Source organism: Rousettus aegyptiacus, unplaced genomic scaffold (genome assembly GCF_014176215.1).
Source record: "Rousettus aegyptiacus isolate mRouAeg1 unplaced genomic scaffold, mRouAeg1.p scaffold_m13_p_7, whole genome shotgun sequence".
Classification (NCBI taxonomy): Eukaryota; Metazoa; Chordata; class Mammalia; order Chiroptera; family Pteropodidae; genus Rousettus; species Rousettus aegyptiacus.
This window is the reverse complement of record NW_023416310.1, coordinates 16,541,997-16,561,485: the sequence shown is the minus strand read 5'-3', so window position 1 is coordinate 16,561,485 and position 19,489 is coordinate 16,541,997. Positions and strand designations below refer to the sequence as shown.

The 19,489-nt window shown below is 40.7% G+C and overlaps 1 protein-coding gene across 1 annotated transcript in view; it reads left to right on the top strand.

Moving 5' to 3' along the window:
• Positions 1-19,489, top strand: part of ALK (ALK receptor tyrosine kinase) — a 598,490-nt gene that overhangs the window by 184,612 nt on the left and 394,389 nt on the right. Inside the window, exon 3 of the mRNA XM_036224695.1 lies at positions 4,491-4,655. Coding sequence (XP_036080588.1) covers positions 4,491-4,655 — 165 coding nt within the window. The remainder of the gene's footprint in view (positions 1-4,490; positions 4,656-19,489) is intronic.

Below are 19,489 nucleotides of genomic sequence, written 5' to 3'. Positions count from 1 at the left end.
ATAATGAGGAAGGCGGCCTCATGTAGCATATAGCGTCTGACCACAGAAAGCCCTCAGTAAATGTTATCAGTTATGAAAATGCTTCCCAAGGCCTAATGGAGGTCCTCCACTTGGGGCTTGGGACTGTCTATAAACACACACCCAATGCTGCCAGAGACGAGAACTTAAGTCTGACCCCAAGCTTGACTTCTGAAACACTCTTGATGATAGACAAAATGAAGAAGGGTGCAGTATTATGGGATCGATAAACATGGCTTTCTTCTCTCTCTCTGTCTCTCTCTGTCTCTCTCTCTGTCTCTCTGTCTCTGTCTCTGTCTTTGTCTCTGTCTCTCTCTCTCTCTCTTTTAATGGCTCTGCTTTTCATTCTGCAGTATTTGCATTCAAGCCTCATAATGGCCAAGATTAAGTGACATTAACCATTTCGTTCAACTGTTCAATGGGCATCTCTTTAGGCATGGTCACCACAGGATTTTTCTGATCAGTTATCATAACATTCTCCTGAATGGCTTCAGTTTTTGAAATGTGACTCATAACTTAGAGGATTTCAGAATATAGGTACAAACTGATAAAAATGCATGAAAACACACATACATACACACACACACTCACTCACTCACTCACTCACTCACTCATACTCATTCTGGAACAGTCATCTATAAAACTTACCTGAACTTTTATATTGAATTCTTTGAGGATCTTGAAGTAAACTGAGTCCCCACTGAGTGTGATGCACATTCAGCCTCCTTCCATGGAGAATCTGCTTCTAGGCTAGGGATGGCAGCAGTGAAAGTGACTGACAGTCTGTAGGTTTGGTCATGTTGGTCCAGAATGAGCCCTATAAAATCAGTGACCTCCATAGGTGGAGGGTACGTAGAGGGTGTATGCTCCATTTATTTCATTTTTCAAATTCAGAAAAGCAGACCGAGAAAGGAATAGACCTGCTGAGGTCCCTCGGCTGCTGTTTGCACAACCCGGCCTGGCACCATCCTCACTGTTCTGCCAAGACCTTTCCCGTCGTAGCATTTGACACTCCTCTCATCAGGTGAACTGTTTCCAGCAGATTCCATCACCTTACCTTTCTCCCACGATGAGAGTGACTAGAAAGTGGGCAGTAGTGTTTTCAACTATGATCAGTAGGTTCTGGAAACTGTATCTTTTTCATATTGCATTTTTCAATGGTTAGAGTCTCCTGTGTTCTAACAGGTACATAAAGTAAGGTTGAGATCTCTAGATCCTTCTGAAGGTCACAGTCACTTTGCAAAATGGGCCTGACACAGAGGACATATTGATCTGTTCCCTCAGGTTAGTGGAGAAAGCTTTGCACATCTGAAGGGTTTGCACACGTTGGGTCTAATAACCAAAATATAATAGTGGATTGAAACTCGAAGCTATGGTGTCATGAAAATCACCTGGATCTGCATCATTTTCCAGCCCTGGGTCACATTCTGGTTTTTCCTCAGGGTCGTCTTTTGCTCTTTGGACAAGTAGAATAAACTTTCAGAGCCTCTGTTTCCTCATTGTAGAGAAAGGATGTCATCCACTTCTCAAGGTTCTTCTTCAGATTAAATCCAATGACATAAGCAAATACCTAGCACAGCCTCTGGCAGATAGCTGGGACTTGGTGAATGCTACGCCCCACTCCTTCCATTGGGTGTGGCCCTGCCCCTGCCCTTGGGTTATTTACAGCTGGCTGAACACTTCACTGAAGCCCTTAATCCCTCTGAGTTCCATCTGTAAAATAGACCACAGTCTCCTCTGAATCACACGGACTAAGTCAGAGGAGGGTGAAGATTCAAGAAGTACCCCAGAGATTCAAGTGTAGAACCCCAGAAAAGACCCAAGCAAAATGAGACTTAACCTGGTGTTTTTCAATAAGTCACATCCCAGATATTATTGCTCAAAAAAGCACTGAGGCTAGCTCAGGAGAAAGAAACCTGTCTTAATGTTTTAGTCAGGAATTAAATCAGAATGTAGAAAAGCCCACTTCAGTTTCATCCAAAATGAGCTGTAATGTTAATTCCATTCCTATTTAAAGCCAGAGTACAACTTTGACAGCTAAAGGAAGGCTTCCTTAAAGCAAAAATATTTAAAAGGAAACTATTCGATAATCAGAGTATCTGTCCAGCCTATTTCACTAGGCAGGGCCTGGTCCAAACACTGGATTATCAGACTCTCCAGAGTTCAAGGATCCTAGGACTGATACTGGGGTTGTACATTTTGTTGTCTGTTTATCTAATATGCACACAGGGCACATTTGCCAGGCAGTATCTGAGCTTACATGCCATACCTCTGTCCCAAATAGAAATAGAATGACTTTATTGGAGGAGAAAAATCAAGACAGAGGATGGGCCACAGAAGTTGAAGCTTTGGGAAAGGTACCAATAGTTGTTGATATGGGTTGGGGGTGGCCAGCAGCTTTCTCTCCCATCTTTGACTTGATCATTAACTAATGCTGATGGGTCTTTCGACTCTTCTCAGAAGAGCCAGGTTTAGCGGCTACATCTTTCATTTGTAAGTATAATTTTTGTACTACAGAGTACAAAATGTTGAATCAGTTTTCTCCTTGTGTTCTGCTATCAAAACCAAGCACCTCGCATTCTGCTATCAAAACCAAGAAAGTCATAAAGACTAAAGCAGTCCACAATTCATGGATACCGATTCATAGCAGCAGTTCAGCCCTCAGAGCAGGTAGAAAGGCTTTAAGGCTGATAAAATATGTAGGCAGCAGTGTCATGTCAACTCAGACAAGACTAGCTCTGCCTGTTTCAGCTTGCCATTATAAAGGTGAATTGTCTGAATCATGAAAGGGTGAGTGGTATTAACCTTCGGACCAGAAGAATGGCAGCTCCTGGAGAGCAGCTGATACATAAATCTCTACTGGCTAAGAAACAGAAAGATATTTAATAGAAGTTTTAATTGAAGGATTTTTTTTTTCTTCTTCTCTTAGATTTAGTTTGACTAGTGTCAATGAGAATTATTATTTTCTCACTCCAGCGCAGGGTCAGATGCCTACAGGTGGGACTAAAGGGCAACCCAGTGAGCGGCTGCCTGCACTAGAGTGGACCCCACTTCTGCATTCTGAATTTCTCAGCGCCAGATCAAGGTAGCAGTAGCCCCAGAAGCAGCTGTTAAAATGCACAATGGTAATTGGGAGTTAGCCCCCATTAGCACCACCACACAGACTGATTTATCAAATTAGCTATAACCCTTCTGAGAGCAAGGACTTTGGAACCTTAAAAAAGTCCAGTCAGTGTGGAGCTTTAGAAAACAGCTAGTTTCAGTCTCATTTTAAGGATTTGGGGTACAGCAAAGTTAAGTGTTTTATTCAATGCAGCCAACAAATCAGTGACAGAGTTGGACTTGGAATCCAGGTTTTACTGGGTACTTAGACTAGAATCATCTAAACGCCTTGTTTTGCTGATGAGGGCATCAAGTTCCCCATGTGAGAGGAGACTGGCAAATTCTCCCAAAGTCCCAATTCCCCCAAAATCCCAATCTAACACTTAGTTCTTTTTATCTTATTCTTCTTTCTTCACATCTCCATAATTTGTATTTTGGCACATATTCTATTGTTCCATCTGCAAGCATTGAGAACCTACCAGGTACAAAGTATTTCATCCACTTTGAGTAATATACAGTGAATAAGGAAGAGGAAAGAGAAGGTGAATTATCCCAAAGGCAAGGTGAACATGGAATGATTTTGGACACAATGAAATGATTTTCCAACAAAGAAGCCCAGAAAAATATTATAAACATCTTAGGGCATAGCCTCTTCCTTCCTTCCTTACTCTCTCCTTACCCAATGACCTTCCCTATTCCTTCCCCAAGAGAGAATAAACCTGAATTAGCTTGCATAGCCTTGGCCATCTTCTCTGGAAGGGGGTTGATAATAGGGCTGACAGAGTTGCAAGACTTGAGTTCCCTTTGGACTTCTCAAGTAGCGCAGGACCTGACCAGGAATTTTCCTGAGCATCAGTGATTGACTAGGCTCATGTATACAAATAATGCGTTATCCTAACAGCCCTTACAGCAAACTCCAGAAGTAGGTATTATCATCTCCAATGTACAGGTATGGAAAATTGAAGCCAGAGAGGTTAGTTTTCTTGCTTTGAGTCACCCAGCTGATAAATGACATAGACAGACTTAGATTCAGACCTAACTGGTTGCAAAGTAGGCTCTTGCCACTTGACCTCAGGTCCTCTCCATATCATCAGATAACTTTGCAGGATGTAGAGCTTCTCATGGTCCAACTTGTTAGCTCCGTTTTTTAACCTTCCTTCTCTAAGGACACCTCCCATTATCTAAGTTATACAAAGCACACCTTTCTCTCTCTTAGTTCCCTTTACACCTGTGGAGTTGATAATTCACCGTGCCTGGATAGGGGGAAGGTTTGGATGAGGCGAAGGCCAACTTCCTAGAATGGTGGAATGGCGCTAGAAAGTCACATTTGGGAGACAGTTTGCTCCACTGATCATTGGCTGTCATTGCAGGTCTGGAGTGTAGCTTTGACTTCCCCTGTGAGCTGGAGTATTCTCCTCCGTTGCATGACCTTGGAAACCAGAGCTGGTCCTGGCGCCGTGTCCCCTCCGAGGAGGCCTCGAAGATGGACCTGTTGGATGGGCCTGAGGCAGAGCATTCTAAGGAGATACCCAGAGGTAAGGGCAGCTGCCTCTCCAAAGTGTCCTGGGTGGGCCAGGACAGGGCTGGGATGTTGATTTCTATTTGAAATTTTAAGACTTCCCCATCCTTGCTCAATCTTGTTTTCTTTAAAATCTGCTTTTAATATTTAATATCTGTGCCTCTTTATATCTTCTTGGGCCATGCAAGTCCAATTTCCAGATCAATCCAATCCTTTACTCTCTTGCCAAACAAGGGAAATAGGATTTCACAACTCTCTTTCATGCAGATTTCCTACTATAAGATGTAGGAGAAAGGACCGATCTGTTTGTCCATTTGGAATAGGGTTGCCAGATTAAATACAGGACACTCAGTTAAACTTGAGCTTGATTTTGTTAGTATAAGTATGTCTAATGCAATAGTTGGGACATACTTATACTTTAAAAAAATTATTCCAGTTATACTAAAAAATCCAAATGTAGTTGAGTATTCTGTATTTTTATTTGTTAAATCTGGTGGTCCTAATTTGGAAGGTATTGTGTGTAATGAGGTTAAATATTAGTTTCGAAACCATTGATGAATATTCAGACTACAAGGTGCTTTGCAATGTGCTTTCAGTAGTCCTGATGTGTTTGTGGACATCCTTTTCTGAATTACAGGGACTAGGAAAGGTAAGCTCTGGATAAGTAGTAGGAGCTTGTTTAATATTTGCTGAGTTTTAAAGAGACGTGGAGGCAATAAGCCCTACTCCTGCCTTCAGGTCTCTCTGAGACAAATCTTAGAGTTCTTAATTCCTTGGACCCAGAAAACTGCTGACTTACACCTGACAGCCTATGTTTCTGGCTTTCAGGAGGAAATAATGACTGACATGGTAATGGACTGAGTGGACATTCACAGTAGTACGTTCAGTTTACAGAGCAGTCCCACCCACACTGTCTCACTGAATTTCGGTTTTATGAGGAGCCAGCAAAGATGAGAAAGCTAGGGCTCAGAGAAGGAAAATGACTTGCTAAATATCACACAGCCTACATATGTGGGTCCAGGTCTAGCTGTCTGCTGTGACGAGGGTACTTTCTACTACACCATGTTTCTGTCTTTGTTATAAGAGCAAAAGTTAAGGCAAGAGCCTGCCCTGGGCCCATTTCTTGGGGGCAATTATCTCAGGCTCCTGTTAATTGGGAATCTGACAAGGACAGGGCTCAGGTAAGCTCATGCGAGTGGTTAGAGGTGGCAAAAAAAAAATAATAATAATAATTAATGCTCTCAGGCTTTTACATCAGCCTTGAACTCTGAACTGTGAGAGACCTTTCATTTCTGCACACTCTCCCAGGATGACCTTTTCTTTTTATATGACTCTTGAAATTGCTTGACTTCGATTTATATTTTAAGCTGCTTTCACCTAGGTACTGATGTATATTGTCGGGTGTGTGTGTGGTGTGTAGGTGAGCAGCTTATGACCCAGTAGTGTATCCACATCACCTGGAGAACTTATAAAAAATACTGCATGGGCCCCACAGCCTGAGATTTTGATTCAGTAGATCGGAGATGGAGCCCAGAAATCTGTATATTTTAAAAATTTTTAAATAAAATTTAGCATGTACAAAAAAATAGATATAACATATGTGCATGAATTAAAGATTATGATAAAATCAACACTGCGTTCTCATCACCAAGTTTAAGTATTTGAATATTGTCCATCCCTTTACAACCTGTTCTGTCTCCAACCTAGATCAAAAATCTCTTCCTCCCCACAGAGGTAACCACTATCCTGTATTTTGTGTTAATCATTCACTTGCTCTTGTTTCTGGCCTTACCAATTATATATGTAGCCCCAAGCAACATACTGACTAGGTTTGAAAACTTACCTACATGGAAAAGCACTGTTGTTTTGTGATTTGTCTATCCATTTTGATGCACTAGCTGTTGCTCATTTGTTTTTAAATCCATTACATAAAAATACCACAATTTATCTCTTCTACTATCATTAGATATTTGGGTTGTTTCCAAGGTTTTGCTATTATCAACAACACTAATGTAAGCGTTTTTGTATGTGCCTCTTGGTGTACGTGCATGTCTAAGAGTTTTCCTAGCACATAGAACTAGAAATGGGATTGCTGGGTCATGGAGTACAGCCTCCATTTTAATAGGTGATGCCAATCTATTTTCCAAAAGTGGTGGCAACAAGTTACACCCCCATTAGTGATGTATTAGTATTCTGCCCCATGATTGTGCATCTTCACCAGTGCCTCCTCACCGGATTGTCAGACTTTGTCATTTTTGTTCATGTAGTAGAAGAAATGCAGTATCTTATTGCAGCTTCAATTTCCATGGGACTCTGTTTTATTTTATGTTTTTATAAATGTCTAAGAGGATTCTAAGGCGTAGCTAGGTTTGTGGTACTATTGATGTGAACCCTCTTTCAAACTTATTCCCATTCAGCCACCCCTAGGGATATCTCTGGATCCCAGTTCCCAACCTCTACAAATAGTCCTGGCACATACATGCATTTTCATCATTGTAGGAGCTTTTAATTTGATAACTATTGAACTGTGATCACAGTTCAGTGAGATCAGAAGAAAGGGACAAGTGTCAATTGTCCACAGGCTTTGTGGAGTCAGACTTCGAAATCAGTGCTTTTTATATTTTTAAACCATTTTAACAACAATGCCAATAGATTGTTCATAATCACTCTCTGCCTATCTCTTCTCCTTCCTCTTCTATTTTGTGATCTCTGGCATCTGCATGTTACACTGAGAACTATGAGAAAAAAAAAGAAGAAGAAGGAGGCATGGAGGGAAGGACACTCACTTCTCAGTGTTCCCAAGTATGGAAATATATTAATGTCTTTATGTCTTCATAAAGCTGGATCAGGGCATGTATTGAATATGAACCTTTTCTCAGTAGATGAATTAGTCAAGAGTGGAATATCCATTTTTCAGTAATTATTGCCAACTTCCATCTCTGAAAAATAGGTATTCTTCCCAACATGTTAGTATGCCACATCACTAAGGTCGATGATGTGAATAACCATGACAAAAGCCACTGTGGATACACCTTATCAAGTCCACTTTAACAGGGGAATCTATGTTCACACAGCCTTGATCAGCCTCAGAAACAAGGGTCCAGTCTCTCAGCCTTTATAGGGACACTTCTGAAATGTCACTGAGAGGTGTTCAGAACTTCCAGTAATGGACCATTCATTGCTTTTTGAGTCGACTAATTACATCACTACTAATTTCCTGAAGTAGGATTGCTCCTCCTTAAGCAGGCTGATGATGTATCCTAATGTCCCTTGACCTTCAGAGAAAGTGAAGGTGAAGGGAGAGAAAATGACATGCTCAGTCTGCACAGTGGTAAAGCAAGGACCCACATTCTGGTTTTAACTCCCAACTCTTTAGAATCTCACTTTCTCAGTCATTTTGGCAGAAAAGACGCTTGTAGTGGACATAAGAAGGCTAGCATAGTCACTAGAAGTTTTTTTTAATTCAACATTTAGTGGTTGGATGGTATTTAGACTCTATTGCAGTATTTCTTGTCAGAGGATATAGAATGGCCAGGAAAAAGCAAGGAGATCATACCAATCATGGATAATGAACTGTAAGAGTATAAATTCTGAATGATTTTAATTTATGGACCCTGTAGATGAGAATAATAAGGGAGATACAATTCAGAGCAGCAAGATAATAAAAAGTGATGATCTTAATGGAACACAATATAATAAATTAATAAAATCTTGACGAATCATCAGGTTGAGACATTCTATGATTTTTACGAAGTCCTAGGGGCATGGCTGATGTCTACTATTTCCAGTGTTTTGGAATGTAGTCAAAGGAACATATTTTTCGTCTCCAGCAAGACAAGATTTTTATCTCTAGCATGGACCCCTAGCTTTAAAATGGAAAATGTATTAGTAGCCCTTTCTCAAAGCTCCTCCTCAACCCCCCACTCATATGCACACATGGGAAGAACGGGAGTAGCCCCAGCTGGGAGAGGCTGACATTCTTCTTGCATCGACTCTGCTCTCTTCCAGGACATCAATTCTCTAGTTTGTTTTTGATGGCAGGCCTGGACAGAACTCTGCTACTGAGATTCTTCTGCTTATCAGATGACTTAGTTTTCAAAAGGTTGAGAAATACTGTCTTGGAGCTCTCGAATAGCTAATGATGCTGCCACAGGTGACTATGATACTGCAATGCCAGAATGGGGTCATCCAGCCTTTTGATCCACTCCTTTTGTACCTTTGTGTGTTAGTTTCTTGTAGCTGCTTTAACAAATTAATATACACTGGGTGGCTTAAAACAACAGAAATTTATTCTCTTCAAGTTCTGGAAGCTGGCAGTCCAAAATTAAGATTTTGGAAGGTTTGATACCTTCTGGAAACTGTAAAAGAATTCATTCTATTCTTTTTCCTGGCTTCTCGTGATTGCTGGTAATCTGTGGTATTCCTTGAATTGTAGATGCGTCACTTCAATCTCTGCCTCATCTTACACGGCATTTTCCTATGTCTTTGTGTCTGAAATCTATGAGAGGGACTCATGTCACTAGGTTTCAGGCCTACCTTAAATATAACATGATCTTATCCCAAGATCCTTATTTGTATTTGCAAAGACCTTGCTTCCATATAAGGTCACCTTCACAGGTGCGAGAAACTAGGACTCAGACGTATCTTTTGGGGACCACCGTTTTACCAACTCCATCTTGATTTTTCCCTCTTTGGATGTAAGTTGACATATGGATCCTGTGTGTCTCTCTCTGTACCTGTGGGCTGTGGGTTCTCAAACCCTTCAGGAAGTCAGATGAGGCAGATTTAGGGGAATCCAGATTAGTACCAGCATTTCTCATTTTTCTTTCAATTTTTTCCCCTCCTCAAGGGTTTGCAATATTCTTATAAGAGCCCTTGAATACCTCTCAAATAGACTCCATCCCAAGGGTAGCTGGAACCTGGGCCACCTTTGGAGCTGCAGGTTCAGACTTGATGAAAAGTTTCTCTTAGGGCACAGCTACCTTAGCACCTGCAGTCACTGGAGGCTGCAGCTGGATGACAACTGGCCTCAGTCTTGTGCTCTGACCCTTGACCCTTTGGGATATTGATAGACAACTAGAGTGATAAAGGTCTGCCCAGCACGTCCTCCTTCCTCCAGAAACTTATCATTATCACCTATTTTTACCCTCAGACTTTATTGGCTCATTGACTGGGACCTCATAAATTAGCCTCTTCAGTCATTGATACACCTATATGTGAGTGGGTCACACACACACACACACACACACACACACACACACACACACCCCGAGAGAGAGAACAATGCTCTGTTCTTTTCATTTGTTTCAAATGGGATGATTCAATGATCCAAACCAGCACTGTCCATGCCAGGTGTTCTTGGGCCCCAGCCCTGAAAGCTCCTTTCCTGACTCGCTCACTGTATCTGCTGTGAAGTTTCTGTTTTAAGGCGTCAGTCTCTAAACTTTATTTTGTTGAATGCCCCATCAGTAAAGTATTTGTGAGCATGCACCTCTACTATGTATGTATGTCTTCCTCAGTTATAAGCATGTGTTTGTCACTAACTGTATAATACTATTAGTAAAGCTTAGTTTCTTTACTTCTTTATATAAAAATAAATATATCTTGGACACACTTTGGAGACTACTGTAGGACATCTGTTCTATGTAAATGGGATAGCACTTCCAGGTTCACTAAGGCATCTCATTCTGGCTCCAGGGTCACTGATGTCTCTGTCCTTTTTCAAGTCCTTTAAGGAGCCTTCTAGGAAGGTTTCTCTTTGTGTACTCACCTTCCATCACCTGGGCTGTGCTAGCCAGGCACTCTTCCACCAAGAAGGCCTCACAGGTCTAGCCCTTGTGGTTTCTTTTCTCAGAATCTACATGATTTGAAGAGGAAAGAAAATCACTCTGGGGATGCTACTAACAACGCTAACTCACACTCAAGAATCAAAAGATACTTTTCTCTATGCAAATTCTTCTTTCCATTTCAACTGACAGACCTAAGGTACAGAGTTGCAATCAAGTATCTCCTACTGGCTTATCTAAAAAAACTATTTTGGCTGTGCAGTTTATGATGGTGAAAACTAGAAATAATTTAAGGGCTCAAACAATGAGGAATTAATTACAATATAATATACCTAAAATATTGTGCAACCATTATGTTTGTGTTATGTAAATATATTTAATAATACAAGAAAGTACTCAAGGCCTGTTATTAGATTAAAAGTAGGTTAAACTATGTGTATAACCTGTTTTATAAAAAAACTATATATGTACATAAGAAAAAAATTTCAAAGGAAATACACATAGTGGCAGAAGTTATTTCTAGATAATCATTGAATTATCAATGATTTTTATTTTCTTCTTTGTGCTTTTGGTATTTTCTAAATTTGAGTCCATGAATATGCATTAGTTTTACAATAAATTAAAACATGTTACTTTTTTTTTTAGTACCGGGGCATCAAAAATTCTCATTTGATATTCTAGTAAATTATTTTAGACTTTTTTGGGGGAAGAACATGTTAACCACCTTCTTCCACAACAGCAACCCGAAAAAGCCAGGACTATTGGCTGGGATGAGATAGACAGGCAGACAGACAGTCAGATTGCTTTCTTGCCTGTCTGGGTAGGGTACAGGGCACTGGCAGTTCACATGGGTTCACAAATCCAGAGTACCCGCACCCCAATCTCTTCCTGCTCTGCTTATCCTTGAAAGGTTGGAATGGGTAACTGTGGAAACCACATATTCAGCAGGCTCAGGAATGTACCCAGGGACCAAAGGCAGAATATAAGCAGGAGTGACATAAATGAGTCCTATTTAAATTCAGTTTTTGCCCTATATCAGAAGGGTTCTGGCTGGTCGTGCCTTTTATTTGAGCATGACTTCTCATCATACTGAGGTTACCAGGGAGATTTGTAGCCTCTTATCCCTGTCCTCCTTCTGGAACTCACTATAGAGGCCACATTAGTTCTTTGGTTCTGTTTGTAGAAATGTGTCTTTCGTCTCCCAAACAATGAGGTCACTGGGTCTTAGATCTCTACCCTTAAGCAATCCCTTTAACAAGCTGTGACTTGTGAATCTGTCATCCTAATGAGATTCTGGTGCCAACCTGGCAGCTGGAATTTGAGGTCCAGAGAGGGACTTGACTTAAATGAGCCAGTGTGCTTGCCTCAGGAGCGAGGTGTCTGGTGAAGTATTGTGCTCCTCCCCGTCAGGATGAGGCTCTCCCAGGATGCCACCTCTGCCTTCTAAGGGTAGCTTTCAACTGGAGGAGAGGGAATGGATTGTAGTTATTCCGTGAACACCAGCTGAGCTTATAACCTTGCCCATAGGGAAGGCGTAGGCATGTAGAGTAAGGAAAGAAGGACACGTGTTGGAGACAGAAGGAGCTTGGACTCTCATCTCAGCTCTGCCATAAGAGATGACACGCACTTCTCTGGGCCATGGGTTCCTCATCTGTAAGGTAAATATCTTAGACTAGATTGGCACTGAAGCTATTTCCTGCTCTGATATTAGACTGGGATGAGGCATATCCATTGCAAAGGATAACCATGTATCTGGCACAAAATCTGTGGACAACAGAAATCCCCACCAGCTTCAGAAGAGATACCCATTACCCCAGGTTTGACTGTGACTCCTGGAAGCCTGATAGCCCCATGGCTCAGGTCACTCTTTGGACCACAGCATCAAGACGGGAGCATTGCCCCTAGAAACCTATGTGGAACCCTGGAGGAGAAAGAGGAACTCTTGCACCCATTAGCATAAATGAGTTTTTCAGGTTAACTTCTTGAGACTAGGGAGTCTGAGGGAGATTTCTCATCGTAATGTTATGGGCTAGTGTTGGCAGATAAAATATGGCCACCCATAGAAGTCCTAATCCCCAGAACTTGCTAATATGTTGCCTTAGATGGCAAAAGGGATTTTTCAGATGAGGTTATCCTGGATTGCCTGGGTGGGCCCAATGAGATCATAGGGGTCCAAACAAGTGGAGTAGAGAAGCAGGAGAGCCAGAGTCAGAGAACATGTGATGATGGAAACAGAGGTCAGAGAGACACAGAGATTGGAATATCATTCAGCTACGCAGTGGTTTGTATCAGTGTTTAATTTTATTCTTTGGAATGTATATTTCTTCATTCAACCAACGACTGTAAGCCCCTACTGAATGCAGGGTACTGCAGCTTAAAATCCGAGTCAAGAGGCCATCTAAAATCCAGTGGGGCACAGTTCCATATAAAGCGGCAGCACAGTAGCTGTTGGCATTGAAGGTGGAAGAAGAGGCCATGAGGGAAGGGCATGCAGACAGCTTCTAGAAGCTGGAAAAGGCAGGAAAATGGGTTCGGCTCAGAATCTTTCCCAGAAGGAATTCAGTCCCACCAACCCATTTAAGACTTCTGACCTCCAGAACTGTAAGATAATACATTTGTATTGTTTTTAAGCACTAAGTTTCTGGTAATTTGTTACAGCAGCAACAGGAAACTAATACAACTGGCTTCACCAAGTTCGGAGGAAAAGTGGTATGCTCTTGGGGTACCATCCTAGCTAAAACATGCTCAGAGGACTAACTGGGCCTTATAGAAAACTTCCTTGTAACTATTGTAGAGGATGTCCAATGAGTTATTGCTGGGAGGGCAGGCTGTAGACGACCCCCTCCACTGGTACGGGGCATACATCTTCGTGGATCAGAAATGGAACCGAAATAGCAGCAGCAGGACCTGAGGCTAGAAATAAGCACTTGTGTCTGGGAGCGTGGTTCCCTTGGGTAAGAAGGACTGAAGGCAGCCTTGGCAGGAGCCTGGAGGGGTTCATTGCCTCAGGTGGTGGAGCTGGGGTCAGCCTTCCTTGCCCGTGGAAAGAAGCTGTGGCACGGCCCAGGGCCGTTTCTGTGAAGCTCTTGTGTGAGGGAAGCTGGAGGAGGCGGTGAAGCCTCACGCACAGGGCCTGCAGTGAGGTCTCAGATGGCTTGGTACTGGCTCTGGGCCCTGTCCCAAATGAAACCGGAAAGAGCTACAGACTGCAAGGTACTTTTTCATCCATAATCATATTTGATTATTACAATATAGCAAGATAGGTATTACTGGTGTCCCTAACTTATAGGTTATTAAACTGAAGTTAAATAGTAAGTTTCGGACAGAGGAAACTCAGTCTTTTTTTTTCATTGTGGTATTCCAAGGAACTGGCATAAATCTCATGTATAATAGATATTCGTTAACTATTTCTTGACCAAGAGATGGGAGATTAGAGAGATGAAATAAATTGTTTAAGTCTACAAAGCCAGTATGTGGCAGAGCTGGATCTTGAACATCAGCTACTGTGTTCTTGATGTTATATCAAAATCTCCCCAAAATACAGTGTTTCCCAGGCCTACTGCTACGTAAGACTCACCTTCATTAATTGTCTGGCGGTACATTCAGAAGCTTAGGGCATTGTTCACATGCCAGTGATGCTGGGGAGACTCTCTCTGTTCTATAACACAACCAGACTATACCCACTGTGGTACCTGATGAGGGCACTGTCTTCCGAAGGGTCTTGGGAGGCCCACTCCAACCTATACCTTCTTTGTAGATGGCCAGGGCGAGGGGTGCTACCTAAGGCACCTCAGCATGAAGCTTACCATCCAGGCTACCCAATGTTGTCATCAGTGAGAGAAGGTGGAATCAGGTTAATTTAACCAGCATTGGCCTTTTAGAAATGAAAAGAGCTCTGCACTAAGAGTCATAAATATATACGACTCTGCCATTGGCTGACATGTGACTTTAGGCCTCAGTTTTGCAATTGGGAAGTTGAGTGGGTAGAACTGGGTAATCTCTAAGAGTATGTAAAACTCTTCCTGATTTCCTCACTTCTTCTTAAGAACGTTTTATTAGTGTTATCTGGAGTTTTTAGCCTCACTGATTTCTATATATTAAATGGTTCAGATAAGACATATCTTAAAGAAATATGGGCTCTGAGAAGAGCCATGAACTTCCCTGAACTTATGCTTGAAAAGAATGGAAGAAAACCTAAGACCTTGCAAAGAGAAGTAAAATTCTCTCGAATGGGTATAACTACAGTGTAATTCTGCTACATAGAGTAGAAAGATAATCTTTACTCATTCAAGGTGGAGGAAGACTGGTTTTGTGTAACTTGAAGAGATTTAGGGGTCATTCTACCTCTGTGGCTCTCTTTCCTGACTTATTATAAAAATCAATGGAAATAATGCACCAGACAGCACTCTGTAAAGAGGAAAATGGCATAGCAGAGTAACATGTGGCCCAGTCTGGCAGCAGTCACCCCAGCCAGACCAGCCTGAAGCAAGGAGTCGTGCTCTGTCTTGGTTTAAGAATCATGACCTTAAAAGGCAAGAGGCTTTTTAAGCCCAGGTATCCATGCATAGCATTTCTAGGGATAGTTCTCAACTGAGGACTTTTGGTTCTTGACAGACGAGTTTGCTGAGAATGGCTGAGCCCCCACCCGTGATGGTAACCATATACATTTACACATGGAATTGCAGGCTCTAAAGATTGCATGGGTGTTCTGATCTCAATGTCTAGTTCTCCCCACTAAACAATTGGCAAGAATCTTTAACTTGAGTGGCTATGTGCTAGTCCAGGTTATTATTAACTAAAGCATTATGATCTATTTTGATTCTTTTTTTAGGATTCTCAGTTACTGTTTGTTAGTCATGCTTGATTGATGCATATTTCTTGGGTATTGGGTCTTTCCTAGTTGCTTTATCCTGAAGCTGTTATTTGGAAATATGCTGGATGCTAGGTTTACTTTTTAATGAAACGGGTTGCATGCACAGTGCAGCAGCGTCCTGTGTCTCCGTTACGGAGTTCCCTGACCTGCACTTGTGTTGTCTTTGGCAACTGTCTTGTCCGATTTCATCAGAATTCCTGCGCCTGGAAGTAATGGAAGAAATATTTGGAATAATATGCTGGCCATAAGGAATTGTTTATTTCTTATACATAAAATGAGAATGGTCTTCTCATGCTAAAGTAGACAGACCTTAAATTCACCTCGGCAGCAACAAAAGCGTAAGATACTCCTGTTGAATACACTCGTCTCCAGTATTGCTTGGGCTGCACGAATATGAAGTATTATTAAAGTGTCATTCCCTAAATTATATCCTTCCCCTCTCCTAAGGATTTTTTATCTTCATTTATTAACACAATGTGCTTTTGTGTTCATACCTGAAAGGTGTCCATTTCACAGTGGTGTGTACTTAGGGAGCCAAGTGTGGGGATGCTCTGCAGTTGCCCCGATCCCTCCCATGTCCAAAGTGCTAACACAGATTATACCCTGTTCAGAGTCTTTAGCTATAAGTTAGATTGAAAACGTTGAGGCTATAAAAAAACAGAACAACCAAAATAATTAACACTTTCTTTTCAAGATGAGGATTTGGGAGAAGGTAAGTGTTTCAATTCATTTGGCATGGCAGTCTTCCAGAGATCACTCACAAATGTCCAGTCCACATGAGTGCTTCATTCTTTTTTCTTATTTTTCTTTCTCTTGCTTTCCCCTATCTCTTCTATCCCCATGTCCTCTGTTTGTTATCCCTCCCCAACCTCTCTCTTTCTCTCTCTCTCTCTCTCTCCTCAAAATCTAAATACATCTTGCACAACTATAAATCTGAAAGCAGAAGGATCAGCAGGATTGGCTGGTATACAGTCTGAAAGTAGGCTTCTCCTACTGAAAAAGACAAAGTCAGACCTGTTGACCTTTGAGTGACATGTGAATAAGGATTAATTTGAGAAACATTGCTTGCTAGAGAAATAAGAGACTTAAGCAAATTCTTGCAGTCCTCTGCTCCATTAGAAAATAATTAAAATAAAAGCCTCATGCAATAGAAAAATGAGCTGAGTCAATTGGCTTCTTTATCCCTGAGGTCAAAAGCAAGATGGAAAATCAGTGTTCTTCAGAGAGAAACCACATATCTAGACAGAGTGACAGAAGAATCCTGAAGCGGTCCTGTGTCTTTCAGAGGGATTTAGGAATTGAGTTCCGACAGAAAATCTAATTAGTAACACTCTTCCTAACACCCCTACCAGCAGCAGCAGCAGCAGCAGTGGCACCCCACAACTTTTTAAAACTTCATGCTTCCATAAATACATGAATAAAGTCATTGAGCCCAGTTACCCTAGAAAAGAGGGGGAGACAAAGTGAAAATAGAGGAGAAATAACCAAAGAGCATGAGAATAATGAGGTGCTTTTGTGTGAACAGGTTGGGCCAGCTCAAGTTGAAGGACTTAGCCTGCACCAAGAAGAGCTAGGACGAAGGAGAGGGAAAGTTACAGGAGCCAGTGTTCAGGGACCAGACATGTATGGCATGTCTGTGTGAATTAGAAAAAAACTTCCTCCTTTGAGTGAAGGAGTTAGCAAAAGATGCCTCCCTTGGATAGATGCTAGAACTCATAGTTTGATAAGCAGAGTATGAGCTAAATCTCAACCCCACTTGCCCCCTCACTCAACACATTTGTTTAGGGCACAAATCATCCAACTGTGTACAATGACCCTGCCAATGATTATCAAGAGCTTACTTCTTACCAAGCACTTATTACACATCGTCTTATATAATTCTCACCATAGTTTTAGAAACACAGATATCCATGTTTCAGACTAATGAGTTTCAAAGAAGTAAGATGAGGCAGGATTTCCAGCTATGGCCAAGTAAAGAGATTGGCAAAATCTCTCCCCAAAAAGCAACTATAAAGCTGGACAAAACTGACAAAAACAGCCATTGGAGTGCCCTGAAAATTGATGAAATGAATATAGCAGTATGAGAATAATTTGTACTTAAGAAAGTGCTGCACTTCTATCTTCCCTGTGATTCTGGCTAAGAATCAGGTAAAAACAAACCATAGGCGTCTATGGCATTCTGATATGGTGCTTCTCCTGCCTACCTCACTCAGTCTACACAAAGTTATGCCAAGTTAGGGTACACCATGACCCCAAAAGCTTCTATGCCACAGTTGAAGGGGACTCACTTGATTTGGAGGAGGCGGCAAAGTATATATCCTACAGTGCTGTACGTGAAAGTGATGATCAGTTCAGCTAACATGAGGTTCTGTCATGGGCAGGCATATTCACAGTTGACATGATATACATTCCTAATAGAGATGGGAAAGGGCCCAAGCTAGTCACAACCCTAAGACTGCATGTATGTGCAGAGGAGACGTGAAAGAGATTGGCAGCTTGAGCATTTAAGCACTCCCGTACCCACACACAGATCTATTGGCAAAAGACAGAAGTCTTACTGGTTCAAGGAGTTTGAGCATATCCTCTGTCTAACATTTATAGACCACTGAGCTGTACATAGATGTCCTATAGAATCCTAGGCTAAAAAAATCAAAACAAGAACATTAAAATGAAAAAAAAAAGGAAGCCGAACAGAGATAGCAGCGATCACACACTGCAGAAAAGACAGATTTCACAGATATAGCTCAGCCGAGTTATTAAACAAAGAAACAAACTAACAAGAAAGAAAGAAAGTAAAACAGCAACAACAAAAGGACTAACAACAATCTTCAGGGGAGAAAATCGGAGTCCAAAGTTGTTAGCAGATCTGCCTTGCAATAAATATTAAAGTAAGTCCTAAAGGCTGAAATAAAATCAAACCAGGAGATAACTTGAATCTATAAGAGGATATGAAGAACACCAGAAATAGTAGAAATGTTGATTAATATAAAAGACTCAATAAATATATTTTCTCTTATTTATTTTCTTAACATCTTTGAAAGACAGAAGATTATATAAATGCACAACTACAAAACTATTATTGGGCTGACACATATGTAGAAGTAATATACATGACAATAATAGCACAAAGGGTATACAATGGAATGGAGCTATATTGGAGCAAAGTTTCTGTATTCTACTGGAATTGGATTAGTATTAATCTGAAGTAGACTGTGGTAAATTCAGATGAATATAGCATAAAGCAACCACCAAGAAAATATTCCAAAAATGTAAAAAAAAAAAAAATCAACAGTTCTTGATTGGCACACTGAAAACTACTTGGCAGTAAGGAAGGAATAGAGGAACAAAAAATATAGGAGACACATAGAAAACAAATAGCAAAAGTCAAATGTAAATTCAACTAAATCACTGGTTATATTAGATGTAAATAGTCCACATATTCAGTCAAAAGATGAAGACTGTTAAGACTAGGTAGAAAAGTAAGATCCAAATATATGCTTTCTACAAGAGATATGCCATAGATTCAAAGACACAAATAGATTGAAAGTAGAAGGGTAGAAAAAGAGATACCATGAAAATAGACCATAAGAGAACTGGAGTAGCCAATTTAATATCAGATAAATGAATTTTAAAACAAGAAATATTACTAAGGAAAAGATAGACACTTAATAATGATAAAAGAGTCAATCCACCAGGAAGATACAACAATTATAATTATATATGCATCTAATAATAGAGCCTCAAAACATTTGAGGCAAAACTGTCATAGTGGAAAGGAGAAACAGATAATTTAAAAATTATAGTTGGCGGTTTTAACAACCCATTCCCAGTAATGAGTAGAATAAACAGGAAATGACATAGAAGACTTGAACAATGCTATCAACTAGCTAAACCTAACTGGAAAATATGAGACACTTTACCCAAGGACTATAGAATACATATTCCTTTTAAATGCGCAGAAAACTTTTCTAGGATAGACCACATGCTAGGCTATGAAACAAGTCTCAGTAATTGAATTCATACAAACTATGTACTCCATCCACAATGGAATAAATTAGAAGTTAACAGAAAGAAATCTGAAAAATCTACAAATTTTAGGAAATTAAATAATACATATAAAAAGAAATCACAAGGGAAATTATAAAATAGTTTAAATGAAAAGTAAATAAAAACATATTAAAATTAAAACTA